This window comes from Chrysoperla carnea, chromosome 2 (assembly GCF_905475395.1).
Source record: "Chrysoperla carnea chromosome 2, inChrCarn1.1, whole genome shotgun sequence".
NCBI classification, from domain to species: domain Eukaryota; kingdom Metazoa; phylum Arthropoda; class Insecta; order Neuroptera; family Chrysopidae; genus Chrysoperla; species Chrysoperla carnea.
Genome location: NC_058338.1, coordinates 94,699,075 through 94,718,348, shown reverse-complemented (window position 1 = coordinate 94,718,348; position 19,274 = coordinate 94,699,075). Strand labels below are relative to the sequence as shown.

The 19,274-nt window shown below is 29.1% G+C and overlaps 3 protein-coding genes across 5 annotated transcripts; 1 reads left to right on the top strand and 2 right to left on the bottom strand.

The window, feature by feature from the left end:
- Positions 1 to 1,273: 1,273 nt before the first annotated feature.
- On the bottom strand, positions 1,274 to 2,088 carry LOC123293067 (gastrula zinc finger protein XlCGF71.1-like; the record flags this gene model as incomplete). The annotated part of the gene is made up of 1 exon (XM_044873782.1): positions 1,274 to 2,088. A coding segment is annotated over one exon (672 nt), but the record flags the coding sequence as incomplete, so codon positions are not given.
- A 4,361-nt stretch (positions 2,089 to 6,449) lies between these two features.
- LOC123293065 (nucleic acid dioxygenase ALKBH1) lies at positions 6,450 to 13,375 on the bottom strand. Its single transcript, XM_044873781.1, has 5 exons — positions 13,316 to 13,375; positions 13,103 to 13,157; positions 11,623 to 11,831; positions 10,460 to 10,653; positions 6,450 to 7,040 (listed from the first exon to the last, which is right to left on the bottom strand). Exons 1-5 carry the CDS (start codon positions 13,373 to 13,375, stop codon positions 6,692 to 6,694), a joined length of 867 nt encoding a protein of 288 aa, XP_044729716.1. The 3' UTR covers positions 6,450 to 6,691.
- A 506-nt stretch (positions 13,376 to 13,881) lies between these two features.
- On the top strand, positions 13,882 to 19,034 carry LOC123291772. 3 transcript variants are annotated; one of them, XM_044872188.1, is made up of 9 exons: positions 13,882 to 14,005; positions 14,612 to 14,771; positions 15,527 to 15,697; positions 15,991 to 16,583; positions 17,301 to 17,529; positions 17,652 to 17,856; positions 17,917 to 17,973; positions 18,051 to 18,595; positions 18,789 to 19,034. In XM_044872188.1, exons 1-5 carry the CDS (start codon positions 13,928 to 13,930, stop codon positions 17,466 to 17,468), a joined length of 1,170 nt encoding a protein of 389 aa, XP_044728123.1. In that variant the 5' UTR covers positions 13,882 to 13,927; the 3' UTR covers positions 17,469 to 17,529; positions 17,652 to 17,856; positions 17,917 to 17,973; positions 18,051 to 18,595; positions 18,789 to 19,034. The 3 variants fall into 3 exon arrangements, with proteins under 3 accessions (XP_044728123.1, XP_044728122.1, XP_044728124.1); XM_044872187.1 differs by having other exon boundaries at positions 17,301 to 17,856; XM_044872189.1 differs by lacking the exon at positions 13,882 to 14,005 and adding an exon at positions 14,459 to 14,491 and having other exon boundaries at positions 17,301 to 17,856.
- The last annotated feature ends 240 nt before the right edge of the window (positions 19,035 to 19,274 follow it).

Genomic DNA, 19,274 nt, shown 5'->3' with positions numbered 1-19,274 from the left:
AATGTTTTAAACCGAGCATTTTTTTGACATTGAAATACAAAAAAGAGCAAAAAAATAAATAAATAAACAAATTATAATATAATTCAACGTAAATCTGGTATTTTACACCTTCTCATTCCACAGTAGTCTAATTTTTCTTAAATATTTAGCTAACTCTATTTGCTTTTTCTTCTCATTCGGCATATCACTTTCACACTCACATATACATAATTTCACCTTTGTTTCACTTAGCCCAATACATTCATACAATTAATGCTCTTCACTCTCCACACACACCTCACATATTACACTAATTCTGTTGCCATCTCTATCCCACCTATGTTTATATTTCCAGCTGCCTAACCGGAACCCAGCCAATTCTCTCCTCCATTCAAGCTCCATATGAGGCAAGTATTTTGCTCCTTGCTTATAATGAGCCAACTGATTAAAATACCTCAAGTTTTGCTTTTCTTCAGCTTCGTTAAATAATTTTATAAATCCCCATTCTAATACCATTTCTCCAATACTTGATCTTTTATTAAGATTTTTCTGAAATATTCAAGATAAGAACCTTATTATCTTATATAATAAGGTTCTTATCTTGAATAGTAAGCTTATTGTCTATTACAAGAATACTTTGTTGTAATTTTTTCTCTAGGCGCTTAGTTTTCGAAATAAAAGTTCTTGGAAAACTAAAAATGCAATATTCGATTTTAAGAAAAGAGAGTTATTTTTAAGAATGGCTATTTTCAGAAAAAAACCGCATTTTCCGGCCTCCATATTGCATTTTTCCTTTTTTTAGAGCTTGGATTTGTAATCAACGACCCCGGAAACACCCTACATAGATTTAATCTATACTAATATTGTTATACTAGCTCGCCCCGTGGGGAATTCATTCCCGTATTTACTGTAACCCGTGACTAAAAACAACAAACAACAAATTTCAAAGAAAAGTGCTGGTGATAAAAGTCAAAAATCCTTAAATTAATATTAGGAGAACATGTATTAAAAATAGTAATTATATGTCTAGAGTATTAGGAGAGCATCTGTAAAAACTAATATGTTTGCCTAATTAACTAATTATTTAAATTGATGATATTTTTTCGTTCAAAATATTTGTCTAGCGTGTTTTTACCTAAGCGGTACATTTTTAGACCAGGAGTATATTTTTCGTCAAACCTAGACATAATAAGCTTGAAAATGAGGGGGTGAATCATGGAATTTGATAATGGAATAAAGAAGATAAGGGTAGGACAGAAAAAAAAACTTGCTAGAGTAATAAAAGATCTTTTAAATTAAAAACTAATAATATGGTTTTATAGAGACAGAACACTCGCTTGTAGGTGAACTGAATGTCGAACGCATACACACACTTCATGTTCAGTTAGCTTCAGTTAGCTCACAATGGTAAGCCACGTTTTAAGAAATTTCGTTTTTCTACTTTTGTTTCGATTTTACTCTGGAATGAATAAGTCTATGATTATTTAAATGACTTTGCCTCGAAAATGTTTTATTACAAATTTCACATGTGAAAGGTCTTTCTCCGGTATGAATTCGTTTATGCCGATTTAAATCACCTTGTAAATTAAATGTTTTCTCACAAAAATCACATGGAAAAGGTTTTTCACCAGTATGCGTCCGTTTATGTGTAATTAAATCACTTTTCTGTGTAAAATTCTTATCACAAATTTCACATGTAAATGGTTTTTCTCCAATATGAAATCGTTGATGTCTAGTTAAACTACTTTTCTGAGTAAATGTTTTTTCGCAAGCTTCACATGAATACGGTTTTTCTCCGGTATGAATTCGTTTATGAACAACTACATTGCTAGGATGACCAAATTTTTTGTTGCAAATTTCACATGTGAATGATTTTTCTCCCGTATGAATTCGTTTATGTATAATTAAATCGTTTTTCTGGGTAAAATTCTTATCACAAACTTCACATGTAAATGGTTTTTCTCCGGTATGGATTCGTTTATGTTGAAGTAAACCAAACTTTCTAACAAAAGTTTTATCACAAATTTTACATGAAAAAGTTTTTTTTCCAGTGTGAATGAGCTCATGCTTAATTAAATTTTGTTGAAGAGTAAACTTTTCCTCACAAATTTGACATGAAAAATGTTTTTGTTCAAAATCATTTTCATTAAAAATTTCGTTTTGAATTATTAGTTCTGTTTTTAAATTTTGTTCAAATTTAATATTTTCATTTTCTGTGATTTGGTCATTGTAATGAATTTCTTCTTGTTTAATTTCAACAGGTTCTTCTAATATTTCTTCTTTAACTTCAAATATTTCATCTTTAATAATAAATTCTGTGTTTAATTGTTTTTCACGTTCCATGTTTTCTTTCTTGGTAAATAAATCGACAAATAAATTTTATTTACACAATTTTACAACTGTTGTGTTTACAATAAATTTGACGTAAGAGAGATACCATTTTTATTTTTAGATTATTTTTTTATGGTCAATATTGGTTGCATTCAGAGATACTATAAATTAAGATAATTGGATTAAAAACTAGATTAAAATGTAACTTTTTAATGGTAAACTTTACAAAAAAAATACAAAAAATTTAGACAAGAAATGAAATGTTGTAGTTCGATATTTATGTCTAGATGTGTTATCAATCATTATTTTTAGAAAAAATTATATGAATAATAAATAATAAAAAACAACAGTATTTTTTATTTATTACAATGTATATCTCAATATATATGCAGAGACCGTGGCACCATCTATGAGCTACATCTAATACTAATATATAATTGACTCCATTTAATATTAATTTTTATTGAGTGGCCATCTGTAGATTCTTTCAAGTATTAAAAACTTCATAATGAAAAATACAAAAAACGTGATAACAAAACATAAACAATTAATTTTTGCAGTTCTACAGTAGAATAACTTAAAAGTCTAAGTGATATTAATACAAGTAATGAAAAAATTTTAATTATAGTTATTATAATTTTAAAGTTATTTATTAATTGCTATTAAAGCAATAAAATGACACGACGTCGTACGTTGACGGGTCGTAAAGAGGGTGATCGTAATCGATCATTAATGGGTGATGATCGGAAACGACGAAAACAAGATCAAGGAGAATCATATCTTTATCGAGATGATATTAATTTTAAAATGTATGCAGAAAATTTTGAGATTGCCCAAAAGAATTTGAATTTTGAAGTATGTAATGTATGTCATCGTCGTTGGTTTGATTTACAAATCAAATTAATTAAAGATTAAAATAAAAAATGAATTGAATATTTTCACAGCGGATAATAACATGAATCCTGGTTTACAACCTGATGTTTTAAAGAAATTAACGTTTGTTGAGGAACAATTAAATTAAAAATATTTGTCAATAATTGAAGTATAATTTTATTTTAGAAATATCTATTTTATATGATACCATTCGCGAGCCATTACAAAGTTATACTTTTATCTAGTAATAACTATAATTAAATTTTTTTCATTACTTCTATTAATATCACTTAATTTTTTTTAGTTATTCTACTATAGAACTTCAAAAATTAATTGTTTATATTTTGTTATCACGTTTTTTGTATTTTCATTATGACTTTTTTTAATACTTGAAAGAATCTACAGAATCTCAATTAAAATTAATATTAAAAGTAGCCAATTATATATTAGTATTAGATGTAGCTCACAGATGGTGCCACTGTCTCTGCATATATTTAGATATATACATACATGTAATAAATAAAAAATATTGTTCATATAATTTTTTCTAAAAATAATGATTGATATCTAGTCATAAATGTGGAACTACATCACATTTCATATCATGTCTAAATCTTTTGTATTTTTTTTGTAAAGTTTACCACCAAAAAGTTACATTTTAACCTAGTAGAGGATAATAATATATTCAAATTTCTGCGTCAAAAATTAAATAGTTTCATTGTTTAGTTAATGAAACCCAATATATCATCGAAATATCTGATAATTGTGAATTAACAGAAATTAAAAAATACGGACTGTATTATCTTTGTGGTTGGGCTGTATTTTTTCGTCCTCCTTGATTGCGAAGTATGTGAAAGAGCAGTTAATTCTCCAATACCTTTATCAAATGCAAGCTTTGAATACACAGATGCAATAAATCGAGGTCACTTAAAACATCCTGGTGAGGCAGTAAATATCAACTTCTGAAAAAAGGCGAAGAAGTTTCCACTAGCTATGGAAAATCATTATTGCATCTGCAGAATGTTAATGAGCTTTTAACAAGATGTATTTAGGAAGCTATTAAACACTCACTTATTTTTCTGAATGCCACAAAATATGCGATAATGTTTTGGGGAAACTCATTTCCTTACGGCTTCACATTCTTGCTATAAAAGATATAACGGTGCAACCAGAGAATCAAAATCTTGTTGTTTTTAATTCTCGAAGTACATATTTCCGTATTTTTACAAACACAGTTCGCAAATAAATTGTTTAGATTTTTGCAATAATATTATAACATAGAGTTGAAAATTTGCAGGTAGCTTTACTGGTCTTGTAAAACAAAAACAAAAAATTTTAGAAAATAATTTCGAAAATTTTCAAAAACCAAATAAATTGTTGCCTTCCGGCCGCTATAATTGTTTTGGTTTTTTAAACTCTTCTAATTTATAAAGAAACAATGCAAGCACTGTCATTCAACATTTTCTATGCAGGGTATTTCAACAATTAACTCAGTCAATTGTTTGTTTTCACTTGTTTTTATGTATTTTTATTATTTACTAGGAAAGAAATAAAAAACAAAATATTAAATATATTAAAATTATTATTTAAAAACAATAAATAAAATAAATTTCAAAGAATATTATAACCAAATTAAAAGCGAAAACGACCGATTCTTGGTTAGAAAAAAAGAACTTTCTCTCAATCATTTGATTTCGAAAAAGTGATTACCTTATCATTTACTAAGAACTTTCAAAGCGTACATGCATTACTTTATCGAATATAGAGTCAACTTGGTCAAAAAAAGATCTTACGAGAATTTGTGTAAAAATATATTTTGGATTTCTTAGAAAATAATTTTTGCGCCAAGTGTACGCTTTCAAAATTCTTAATAAAAGATATTTTCTGTCTTCCGCCCAACTCTCGACAAAAAACGTTGTGGGGTAATAAAAAATGTTCGACCTTTGTATACAAAAAAAATAAAAAGTACAAGCTTTCAAATGAATTGTAGATGATCCAGACTAGACAATTTTCCTATAACTCCAATCGACTTGAAAATTTGACGGTAAGTAGATAAGACCCAAAGAAGCAAAAGTTATATGATGCCGAAAGGTGCTTATGCCTAGGGGGTGGTAATCAAACTTTCTAAGCAAATGGTGAGTTCTTAGCAAAAAGTGTCAATTTAAGCATATTTCGAAGAGTCAATATTTTCCGAGTTATTGGCGATTGAAATTCGGAGTATTTAACGTCAAATAACTAAAAAAAATTGACGTTTTTTTAACGAGTGATAGTACTTAAAAAAGTGTACGATATACTTTTCAAAAAATATCTAGTTATTTGAATACTCCGAATTTCAATCGCCAATAACTCGGAAAGTTTTCGAGATTTCGTCTTTTTTTCTCCTCGTTTACTGAAGTATTAAATTTTGATTCATGATTGATTATAAAACATTCTTTGATCAATAACATCTCTAGGACCATGCATAGAATTTGACATATAATAGGGAATATTCATGTATTTTTTTTTACATTTTTAATTCATTGTTTACACCGTTATAACAAAGTAAAAAATATAAATACTGCTTAAAAATGCTGTATTTAAGTGTAAACAAATATTTAAAATACATTATAATTTTGAGATATATAAACGCAGTTTTTTGGCGTTCTCTGTTGATGACGTATCTATTAATTGTATAATTTACACTTTTAAAACATGAATCTACAACACAGAATTTATACTCGTTATTATGTATTAAGTTTTCTAATAAAAAGCCGTATAATGATATAACTCAATGAAATATCAACAAATTTGACAAGCCCGTACTATGATGTCACGTCCGTATACAGATTTGAATTTCCGTTATAGAAATTTTTAAATGCCCTCACTGAATTTGTACTTTTATTAATTAATTTTAAGTAATTAAAAAGATATTAATTACTAAAATAATGGTTTAGTTGAAATGTCCAGTCATTAAAGTTGCGGAAGAAAAATATTTGAACCAAATTTAAATTTCATGAATATTCCCTATTCACAAAAACTGGAAATTTGAGACAGTATTGTGCTAAGGTTATGTTAATTTACTTTCCCTTCCACGAAATTATCTTTAAATATCATCTCTCTCCCGTAGATGTCTCACCTTCGGGGACAAATTGTTCTCAAGGAGAGCATAAACGACCCTCCTTAGTCTAGGCGCTAGAGATTCACTTACGATACCCCTCTTATGTATTATTATTATCCGACATTCAAAAAGAACGAAGCGCCTATTTATTCGACATCTTTTGTTGCTAATTTCCGACGGAAGCTATCGGACAAAATGTTTTTTTTGGTATATTTTTCATTCAATTATCGTCTTTTTCCCACTAATTTTAAATTAACCGTTCAATATAAAATTTCTTGAGTCTCGTTAAAGCGAAATCCTACGAAAATTTGAGTAGAGAAAAATTTCTTTAACACAACCTCGACAACAGTCAACAGCCATGCTGGAATAATTGTCAAATACAACATCTGGCCCTAGACCAACAATTAACAATTAATAAACTTGTCGAATATTGATATTAATTCGTGATGTTTGTAAATATTTATGAAATGGTTTAAAAAATGTTGCATTTTTACATTTATTTATTAAATCGATATTTGAATTTCTTTGAATTTGATCGAATTCTTCTTCGTTCGCCTCTTCTTTGTTCGCCGCCGCTTCCTCTTCATCGTCAATACAATTCCATGTTTCATTTGTTGTTTTTAGGATGCATGGTACCGCATGATAACATAATCTTGTTTCATTTGTCATAATAACAATATCACCACTATTTAAAAAAATCGCTAACGGTTCATCATCTTTTGTTAAACCACCAACCATAAATACTGCTGTTTGACCAAAACTGTAACAAAACAAAAAGTGAAAACAAACAATTGACTGAGTTAATTGTTGAAATATCATGTATAGTGTGATCAAATAAAAAAAAAATGGCGTCAATTTTTAGATAATTCTGAGTTCGGAGAAAAAAATTGAATTTAGTAGATCATTATGATACAAATTGAGGAAACTAAAATCTAACATTTTTTGATGGTCGGAAGGGGTCCAAAAAAAATGGTAAAGTGGCCTAATCCGGTCTTTCGCGTCAGACACCGTCGGATTGAGTTAAAAATAAAAAAGTGTTTAATAAGCTTAGGCGCCGTAAAAAGGCGAAAAGAATGAGCTGCGAATGAACCCGATTGGTCCATCGATGTCCCCACAAATTGCAAAAAACCATCGATTTTGCTCGAAATTTCAAAACTTCATAGCTCTTGTTGTTTTAAAGATTCAAAGCTGAGATTTAAATGGATTGTAGCTTTTGTACCCATGAAGTATCACACACAATTTCAGCAAGATCGAATGTATACTTTTTGCAAACCGCAGCTGAATGCAAAAAACAGGACTTTTGTAAAATGGCCCTAAAAAAGTTGTGGTGCAATAACGCGCTATTTTTTTTACGCGAGCATATGCTTCAATAGTTAAAGTAATACCTACTAAAGTGCCAACCTCTTATCTTTAGTAAAAGTTACTAAAATATTAATTTTAAATTACTATTATTTTAAATTATGACATTAAAAATAGGATGGGAGTAATGTGAGCAATTATTATATGTGACATTATAGTATGATGCATATGCATTTAATATTGTGATACACTTACTATATTGAACTTTTGTTCAATATAGTAAGTGCATCGTTTGAAGTGCATCACAATTTTTAATGCATATGCATCATACTACAATGTCACATAACTTCTGTCTCTTAATAATTGCTCACATTACTCCCATCCTATTTTTAATGTCATAATTTAAAATAATAGTAATTTAAAATTAATATTTTAGTAACTTTTACTAAAGATAAGAGGTTGGCACTTTAGTAGGTATTACTTTAACTATTGAAGCATATGCTCGCGTAAAAAAAATAGCGCGTTATTGCACCACAACTTTTTTAGGGCCATTTTACAAAAGTCCTGTTTTTTGCATTCAGCTGCGGTTTGCAAAAAGTATACATTCGATCTTGCTGAAATTGTGTGTGATACTTCATGGGTACAAAAGCTACAATCCATTTAAATCTCAGCTTTGAATCTTTAAAACAACAAGAGCTATGAAGTTTTGAAATTTCGAGCAAAATCGATGGTTTTTTGCAATTTGTGGGGACATCGATGGACCAATCGGGTTCATTCGCAGCTCATTCTTTTCGCCTTTTTACGGCGCCTAAGCTTATTAAACACTTTTTTATTTTTAACTCAATCCGACGGTGTCTGACGCGAAAGACCGGATTAGGCCACTTTACCATTTTTTTTTTACCCCTTCCGACCATCAAAAAATGTTAGATTTTAGTTTCCTCAATTTGTATCATAATGATCTACTAAATTCAATTTTTTTCTCCGAACTCAGAATTAAATTATTCAAAAAGTTAATTTGATCACACTAGTATAGACAGTATTGAGATTACTCTATCACATTACACATATACCTATACATGTCACACATACATAACTGATATTCCCATATAATACATACTATACAATTTGCGCCCTAACGGCTAAACAGTGATGTTTATAAAAAAAATGTTTCAAACAAAAGTTGTTTACTTTTTTATAAGGAATATTTTGTACACTGTAACTTTTGTTCTGTTTCTAACGGTTTAGAAGAGGGGTCCTACGAGCCCAAGATCCAATTGACCTATGTTGCTCATTTACCCCAACTTATGGTATCCCTTACCTAGTTATATATCATTTGAAAGGGCATAAAATTCTCTATTCAACCATGATGAAAAATGAAATCGATCGATTGTACCTTAAGATAGACTACACAGAAGATGGAATTCATACCTTCTACCTTAAGAACTAATCGATCGAGTACATTTTCTTTAACATGGTTCAATAGAGAATTTTATACCCATTCTAATGAAATATCACAAGGTAGGGAGTGCTTTTTGAAATTTCAAAGTTGGGCTGGTAAGGAGCGAAGGGGTAAAACCTAAAATTCTCTAGGTACCATTTTTCACACAAAACAATAATCACGCCAGGTCAAGAATTATTAAGGATGGATACTTTTGAAATGAACACACTGTATAATATTTCTTACCAATTTACGCCCTCACGGGTAAACAGTGATGTTTACGAAAAGATGTTTCAAAAAAAAGTTGTTTATTTTTTTATAAGGAACATTTTATACATTTAAACTTTTGTTTTTATCTCTAACGGTTTAAAATATGGGTCCTACAGACCCAAAACCCAATTGATCTATGTTGCTCATTTACGAACTCGAACTCACTTTTTATATCCCTGATATCTCTTTTTGTTTTTGAATTCTCGTGTTAATAGACAGACGGACAGACAATCGAAAATGGACTCTTTAAGTAAATTTATGAACACCTATATTAAAATTTTGTTCGTAGCATTAATATTTTTAAGCGTTACAAACTTGGGACTAAACTTAGTATGAAATATATCAAGGTATAAAAACTATGAACTAAGGAAGTATAAATGTATCGAGGATCACAGGTTAACATCTATTTTTTTTAAACTTTATTCAAAGGATCTTATAGTTCCCTAAGTTAAGAGAAAAAAAATTGCGTGTATCAGCTCCGAAGCACGACTGGAGTTTACTCCTTAAGTGTTGTAAAGAGTGCTGTGAACGTTATGTCATTGTCAGTTGCAGACAATAGATGCTTTGTTTGTTATACGAATTATGTAGTATAATTTATATTAGTCTAGTCAACAAGTTCAATTTGTTGAAATGTAGAGATAAGGCTTGTAAAAATACCTGTGATAGCTCGTTGGATTCGGATACACGCGTATTTTTACGACCCTTGTCTTTATATTTCACAAATTTGAACTTGTTGGCTGGACTAATCAATATTTTTAAGATTTAATTACAAACTTGTGACTAAAATTACTTACATTTAAAATTTAATATTCTTGTCTCACAAATTTAAATAAATAATTATGATAATTTACATTTGAAAAATAATATTTGTTCAATTTGATTTCTTATTTTCACAATTTTTAATGCATTAAGTTTAATTACTTAGTGTTTTTCAATAATTTTAATTTGACATTTCTATTATATTAACATGTAAAGAATTGCAAATTAGTCATAACAGCCCCCTTTAACTCCAAAATTTTTCACTTAAAGCGCTGGCATCGATTTTATTGTCCCTACCATGACTACGCACACAACGAATACAGTTCTTTTTATCACAAAGACCGTAAACTTTTAAAAGCAATCTAGATGTAATGTATAAACATCTATGAATCAATAAAACTCTATTTACGTACCTAAATGAAAATAATGGTGCATTTAAATTATGTTCAGAATGATCCGTATGCCCTGATAATGTAGAATCCATATGATAATAATTAATAATCGCTGCTTCTGATTTAAAATTATCAAAATTTAACATATCTGCTACATATTCACACATTTCACTTAAATCGCTTGGAAATACATCTTTATTTTTATCATCGTAAATCTATCAAAAATTAAAATTTAATTTAGCTTTTTACTTATTTAAATTTAGCTTATTTAAATTTAATTGATATACAAGGTGTCTCTTTTTTAAGTTGACATATGCTTGAAATTCGAAAAAACATTTTTATCGATAAAAATTCTTCAAACATCTTACGCAGGCATTAAACTTAATCTAGCTTTTCAAGCTCCATGAAAAGCTCACTCTATTCCATCGTATCTCCAATCTACTGAAAGTTGTTATTAATTAAAAAAGTAACATTTTTTGTTCTAAACATTTTTCCGCAAACCCTACAGTTTAGGATTGAAAAGTTTTACCCAAAATTGTTTTTCGTATCAAAATTGTTATTTTGTATAATTATTTCTGCGAAATCTAGACACTTTTTAAACAAAATTTTCCAATATATACAATAAATTTTCAAATACGAGCGAACACGCAAACAGCTAGATTTTTTTCTATCAATTTCTGTCAAAACTATTCGGTTTACAAAAAAATGTTTGCGTATTTAAAAAGAACCTCTTTAAAATTTAAAGCGTTCATCTAATGTTTGTCAGTTATGAATCAGATTAAGTTTTAATTGAACCTGAAAACTTAGATAGAATTCGATGCCGGTATAAGACGTGTGCCTTTATAACTAACATTATTCGTTTGAAACATTTCCCTTGATTAAATTTATTTATCGAGTTTCAAGTATATGTCAACTTAAAAAAGACACCCTAATCCTTTTGGATTATAATCGCCAAAATCTGAAAAAAGACGAAATTTTCCCAATTTTTCGATTTCCTTAATTTTTCGCACGATTGGCTATTATGAACTTGTAAGCGCTTTACACGCGTAAATTTAAAAACACTTTTTGCATACGGCCTCATAAAAATCAGAGGTGTACTTTTAAATTTGCCGAACTTTTGGTAATTTTTCTGTTTTAATACCTCGATTACACACATTATATTTATTCCAATTTTATTTACCAACTTTTGTATCCCAATTATGATGATATCCCAAGGTAATCCAACGTAATTTTTGTAATAAATCGGATTCGAATATGTTATTGAATTCATCATCATTTTCAATTATAGAATCCAAATTTGATTTTTGTGGTTTCTTTGTATAATCCGTCATACATCTACAAATCCAATAACGTTGTCCTAAACTTGTAAATGGATTTTTCACAAATATTAAACCTAAAAAACAATTTTCTCTTAGTATATAATTTTATACTAAATAGAATAATTAATTCCAGCAAAAATGAACTTAGCTGGAATAAGAAAATAATTAATTAATTCAAAATCCAATCGAAAATACATCCAGTCATTACGTCGGAAAAAACGGTGTAGATAAGCATATGAACCTAACAAGCTAAATTTTTGATATTACGTGGAGAAGGCGTAGAAAAGCTTAACTTCGAATTGTCGACCGAAATTTCTTTGTGGATTTTCCGCCATCTTGAAAAAAGGGTTAAATTTAGTTTTTTCATAATTCGGTTCTTCGTTGAGATACGAAAATTTTTATGCAATGCTTTTTTTTTTGTTTTTTTTCACGATCTACAATAAAGATCCTTTACATTTTTGACCTATCGTCCATCGTTATTGAGATATCAATCGAAAAAACTTCGAAAAAATTTATTATTTTTTCACTTGTCTCGAGTCTTTTTAAGCGAGCGTAAGTGTTTGAAAAATTGATTAGAACCTCGCGGATTTCTCGAGACAATTGCGACATTGAGAAATTGGACATGTGGCTCGCAGGTTGTAAATTTTCTGTCAAAGGTTCTAAGGCATTGTGTAACAGCGGCTTTGTTCCTTTTCGCATTCCTTCTTCGGTCAACCAAGACAATGGGAACGGAGCGAGCTCGTATGACAGAAAATGTTTCAGGTCAGTCTCGGAATTTTTCGCTTTGTACATTCTTTGGTAAAGCAACAATGGATTGATCCGAACTGGTGACTCGTTGATTATAATGCTGATATTTACTGCCGATAAAGAGAGCACTTTATCCTTCCGTTTAAATGACAAGGATCCGCTCGTATGAATCTAGTCATCATTTCGCGACCAATTTCGTATGCACGATAATTAATGTTCTGGTTTGCAAATAACTCTTGTGCCGACAGACATCAATTCTTTATTCTCATGACAAGAATTACAACCTGCGAGCCACATATCCAATTTCTCAATTGTCTCGAGAAATCCGCGAGGGTCTCATCAAATTTTCAAACACGTACGCTCGCTTAAAAAGACTTGAGACAAATGAAAAAAAAAATTGAAATTTTTCAAGTTTATTAATATTGAGAATAGGGAATATTCATGTAACTTTTTATATTCAGGCGAGCGAAGCGAGCCTCTATTAGGTTAAAAATGTTAAAATGTAATTTTTTGGTGGTAAATTATCATCCGAAATACCTTAAGGTTCATTCTTACTGGAATTGTTGTCTCTAAATATAGTATGTGATATTATTAGTACCTGGTTTTTCAATAATTTCATAAACATTCCATGTTTCTGGAGGTTTTAATCCAAAATATTTAAATTTATTATTTTTCGTATTTAATAAATTTGGTTTTACTGCATATGGTCTAACCTTCAAATAATTATAATTTAAACAATTTGTTGAAATAAAAATGTGTTATTCATTTTTACCTTGTTAAAAATACTTCGTTCTGAATTAAAATTATAAACTCCACACAAATTTGGTGGATTTTTCTTTGATTTTAATTGTTTAAATACTTCTTTAAACATTTTTATTAAATAATACTGTTGTTTTTCATTTAAAAATCGTAATACCTTCACTTTTACTAACTTGTCAGGATGCGTTCAGCAGGACAAATTAGTTATAAGCACGATATGTAAAGTAAGAAGCGGCAAAATTGAGAGGGAATTTGGGCGATTTTTCTTCCAATATCATAATCTTCCTCTAAAGAGAAAAACAAATTTTTTTGAAAATATTTTTATCCAATTGTCAAGTAGTGGTTATGATTTTCGCGCATATTTTGTATGTATGAATGTATATTTATTTGTAAATTACTTAATTATCTCCTATCCATACGCTGAAATCTCGTATCCTTGTTACATTATGGGAACTTTTTAGATAAATTTAGTTCCGATTCTGCTACCTGTAGCGCTGATTTAAACAAAAACAAAGAAAAAATATATGTTGTACTCTATGTTATCGACTATAAATAGTTTTGTCTACTGTCATTATGTTTATTTACAAAATAATTTTTGTATAGATACTGATAGATACATTTAAATTTATTATTTGTGAATTATTAAAATATTTAATAAATAAAAATGGGAGTCAATTGTGGTGTACCTGGATGCGAAAGTAAAGTGAGTGAAACAAAAATGCATGTGTTACCTGGCGATAATGTAAGTACCTACATATTCAAATTATTATTTATTGAATTTTTAACTTAATAAACTCATATGGAAATATTAGATTATTGTTATTAAATGTGTACATTATTGAATTTTAAAAAGATATCCAATCATGAAATGAGTATATTTCATTATAAATTAAGTTTAACGAATACATAATTTCTTACAATTTTAAAATGTTTGGTTTTTTATAAATTTAATACAAAAAATTGTAACCTAACCTAAAAATCTCATGTGGACGTATCATGTTACTGTTAATAAATGTTTATTTAAATAATAAATTCCAATGATGGCATGAGTTGAGTATATTTACTAAATTAAGTCAACAAGTATGTCATTTCTTACAATTGTTTAGTTTTTTTTTATAAATTAAATAAAAAAAACACAAAATTCCAACCTAAAAAATCTAATGTGTGAATTATTGGAATATTGTTAATAAATGTGTACATCATTTAATGACAAAAATTTTTATAAATGGTATGAATATATTTCACTAAATTAAGTGGTCGAATGCATAGTTCCTTATAATTTTAAGACGTGTAGTTTTTAAGAAGTTTCAATACAAACGCAAAAGATAACTATTATTTTTGTCCACAGCGATTTAAGATTTGGGCTACATTCATTGGACGTCCGGACTTGGATATTTCAAAACGAAAATCTTACCGTATTTGCGATAAACACTTTCCGGAAGAAATGAAATATGCTACATTTCACAATGTTACAAATCTTAAAAAGACTGCTTTGCCGGTTAATAAAGGTAAGATAAATAGTTATAATCAAATGAAGTTATATAAAATAACATAAATCGTGATCAAAAGAATATAATTTTTTACAAAAACGTTTTCTTTATATGAACGCTTTTTAATTTTGAAAGTAATCTTATAACTGTATAAGTTTACTAATACCTATCAACTCAATGTAAATAAACTCAAATTGAATTTTTTTGAATCTAATTATTTTAATTTTATGCCAATTTCTGATACACGAGTTCTATTTTGTAGGATAGTTGATTGTTAATAAATAATCGATAATAAGTAGTTGATCGTACCATTAAAAAAAATAAATATTATACGTCACTTAAATATGTTCGATATGTAGCTTTTAAATTCATTTTTGTGTAAATTACAAAACGGTATTTCTAAAATAAAACAATTATTTCAATTTTTGTTTAAATTGACAATTGTTTTTAAGAACACAGTCTGTTTATAATTTCATTATTAAAATTTTTTTTTTTACTCTAGATCTAGAAGATCGAGAGTGTTATTAAAAATTTTATTTTCAATAAAATACCATTTTTATTTTTTGCAAATATTTATGAAACTTTTGATTATCAAATAATCGAAGAATAAATACTATTAGAATACGAAATTTAAAGGAATTCAATTTGTAAAGCTATATTTATAATCAAAAAATAGGTGACTTTTTCACTCGAATCAAGTAAACTATGATTCAAGGAGACGTTTCGTGTTCGAAAAATGGTTTTTTATATCATATTTATTTTTACTCTTCCAGAAGTCCAGAGAAATGCAGATGTGGAAGAGGCGTATTCTTCTTTGGAGGTGAATGTTTCAAGGCCAAATGAATTGGTTCAAGAACCTGGTAGTTTGAAAGAATTAGCTGTTCCTGGTCCGAGTCGTTTGGTTCAAGAAAAATCACCTCCTAGAACACCTGTGTCTCTACATGGTAAGCATTTTTTCAGTTCAAACAATTTTTTTTAATAGTAACCTCAAATTCTAGTTCTATAAATTTTGAAATGAATAAATAAAACAAAATTTAAATACCTTGAAAATTAATCGCTTTATTATGAATGCCGTTTCGACACGCATTTAATTTATAAGTAGGTATACTAAAAGATTATGCCATTAAAATAATTTGTCGTGGCTATATGATAATAATTCTTTTTTGATACAATCTTCCATATGCCACTTAAATTTAAATATATGTATAGTAATAATTTGATCATTCTCATTTTTAAGGTGCAGAGTATTTGGACTCATTAACAAAAGTTAGATTGTCGCCTCAGAAAAAGCGATTGTATATTACAGCACGAAAATTTCAACGGCGGGCATCATACCAGCTTCGCAAGTCGTTAAATTTTCAAGCTCGCTTAAAAAAAGCAGAACAATTCTCGTCGCAAGCAAGTTTCAACAAACTTACAGAAACTCTGAACGAGAATTGCAGAAAGTTTTTTTTGAGTCAGATTAGTTGCTCAAAAAAGAAAATGAAGGGGCGTCGATTTTCCACAGACGACAAGGTTATGTCTCTGGCTTTGTTTAAACAGAGCCCAAGTGGATACAGATTGCTATCCAAGATATTTGCGCTTCCGTCAAGAGTCACCCTGATGAAATTTTTAAACCGCTTACCCGTGTCACCAGGACTTAATTTGGAAATCTTTAATGGACTTAGTCGAATGGTGAATAGACTCGATCCTTCAAACCGGACATGCGTCTTACTTTTTGACGAAATGAGTCTATCACGTAATTTGACGTATAATGTCCATAAAGATTGCGTTGAAGGTTTTGAAGATTTTGGGGATCACCAAACCGATAAGATTGCGGATCATGTACAAGTAAGTTGCTATTTAAAATTACAGTTTACATTACATTTAACTTTTCGCGTTATACAAATTTTTAACACACATTTTTATTATAAATTATTGTTTTTCAAAATAAAATATGTTATAATATTTAAATTAGAATCATGATAACAATTTACCCGTATTTTAATATCTTTCATATCACCCGCCCACTTTTTTACAATATAATAAAAATTTTTGCGGAACAATAACAAAATTTACAAAAACTATGTTTTGGAAAGTATAATAACATAATTTTTTTTAAATGGGTGTGGAATTTAACAAATTGAAGGACAGATAAACTTAAGTAAACCATAAATTGTCCCTTGATTATAATTCTAAACAAATCGTCATCACTTTTAGTAATAAAATTATGCCTACTTGAAAGGTAACTGTAATAACAAAATATTTTGTAAAAATAAAACTTAAAAGCAAAGAATCGTAATTAAATATTTATTGCTTTTGGTAGTACAAATAATACCGAATTGTTTAGAATTACAAAGGGTTGGTTATGTTGTAACACATTTTAATCTCTTTTATTACTCACTCATATAATAAAATATATTTATAGATCGAATTTGTTGACAAAAATGCCGATTTATATTTGATTTAATCATTGTACCCATAACTCTTCATTTATTCTAAAAATCTTATATTATAATTTTTTTTATGATATCTATTTTAACTCAAACTTTTTTTTCATTATTACAGGTTTTTATGTTAAGAGGAATTGTCCAAAATTGGAAACAGCCGGTGCTATATCAGTTCGTGAATGGAGCCGCAAAAGGGCCACAAATAGTAAAGGCCATTAAAGAAATTATTTTGGCTGCTCAAAATGCTGGATTTAATGTTGTCGGTACTATTTGTGACCAAGGGTGAAATAATATCAACGCGATCCATCGTTTACTAGAGGATACGCGGGGAAAATATTTGGCCCGAGGTGAGGAACTCAGGCATCAAGTTTTTGAAATTGGAGATTCAACAATAATTCCTCTCTTTGACACTCCCCATCTCTTAAAAGGTATAAGAAATAATTTGTTAACAAAAAATATTTCATTCCAGATCGACGGTGAAAAAAAAGTGGCGAAGTGGAACGATATCCTGAAGGCATGGACATTGGACTCTCCAAGTGGCGATCTTAGAGTCATGCACAAGTTGACGGAGCATCATGTCAATCCAAAAATTTTAAAAAAAATGAAAGTTTCTGTTTGTGCCCAAATTTTTAGTCGTTCAGTTGCGGCAGGAATCAATTTAATGGCCAAAAGTGGTAAGTTAAAGTTTATTTTATTAAAGATTCACATTTTTACAAATATTCTTAATTCTTCAGTAAATGGACAATAATTTTTAAAATTTGATTTTCTACATTTCATCACTAGCAAAGTGTGTAAGTGTTTGCGTAAAACTTTTATTGCCAATTAAATGTAAATATAAAACAAAGCTTAAATGAGGTTTATTTTTCAGAATTCACTATTGGTGAAACGAAAATGGAGAGGCGCGCTACAGAAACGGCAGTTTTTTTAAAATTTATGGATGATGTGTTCGATAGCGTCAATGGTTGCGGACCTTTCAACGAAGGAGGAAAAAAACTCAAAACTCAGATTGATCTTAAGGAAGGGGATAGCTTACAAGTAAAGTTTTGGAGAGAGGCTATCCCCATTTTCAAAAGTATGGAATGCCACGACTCGAGTGGAAGACGAATGACACGCCCACCGACTTTCAAAAATTGGGTGTTTACGTTGACAAATTTAATTTTACTGACGAATAAATTAAAGGATCTTGGAATAAAGACGTTGGTTCCCAGGTTTTTGAACCAAGATCCTTTAGAGAATTTTTTCGGTAAAGTTCGTCAACGAGGAAGTCGGTGGTCGAATCCATCGTGCCATGCTTTTGGACCGTTTTACAAATCTCTTCTGGTCACTAACTTAGTTAGTAAACATTCTGTGGGAGGGAATTGTGAAGATGATGGGTCGGATTTGCTGATTCCATTGCAAACATTTATCCTACAGGTAAATAATAACTTTTGATTATTAACAATTATTGATAACTTTTGTTAAATTTATTTAAGAACTTGATTATGTTTCTACGTTTCTAAAAAATTATAGTTAGAATAGTTATTTTTATCGATTTTAAAATTTTCTGAAAACAGTTACAAAAAATTACTTTTATTTGTTACTAATGTTTTTTTTTTTTTCTTATTAGAGTGAAGTTTTGAGTAATATTTTCAATGATTTAGAAAAAAATGCTATTGCATATGTAGGCGGGTACATCTTAAAAAACATTAAAATAAAAAAGTGTGAGAAGTGTAAGTATAATGTGTTTTTGCAGCAGGAGGAGGAAAATGAATTTTTAAATTTTGTGCGCGAAAAAGAGTTTGGGGGGGCCGTTGCTACTAGGCTTAATTATATAAATAGTAGATTTTTATTAAATATGACTAAGGCGTATAATATTGCCAAATTTATTTTGAAAAATGACCCAAACAAAAAACATTTGTTAAAAGTGATTAGGAAAACGGTTTTTCAGAACGTAAATTTCAACTTCGTAGAATGCGAGCATTCTACGGAGTTGAAATTTAATATTGTGCATAATTTTTGCAAGATGATTGTGTTCACTTATTTTAACGGATTTAATAGTATATTGGCCGGTAAAGATTTAAGATCTTTGCCTTTCAATAGTAGTAGCTTGTAT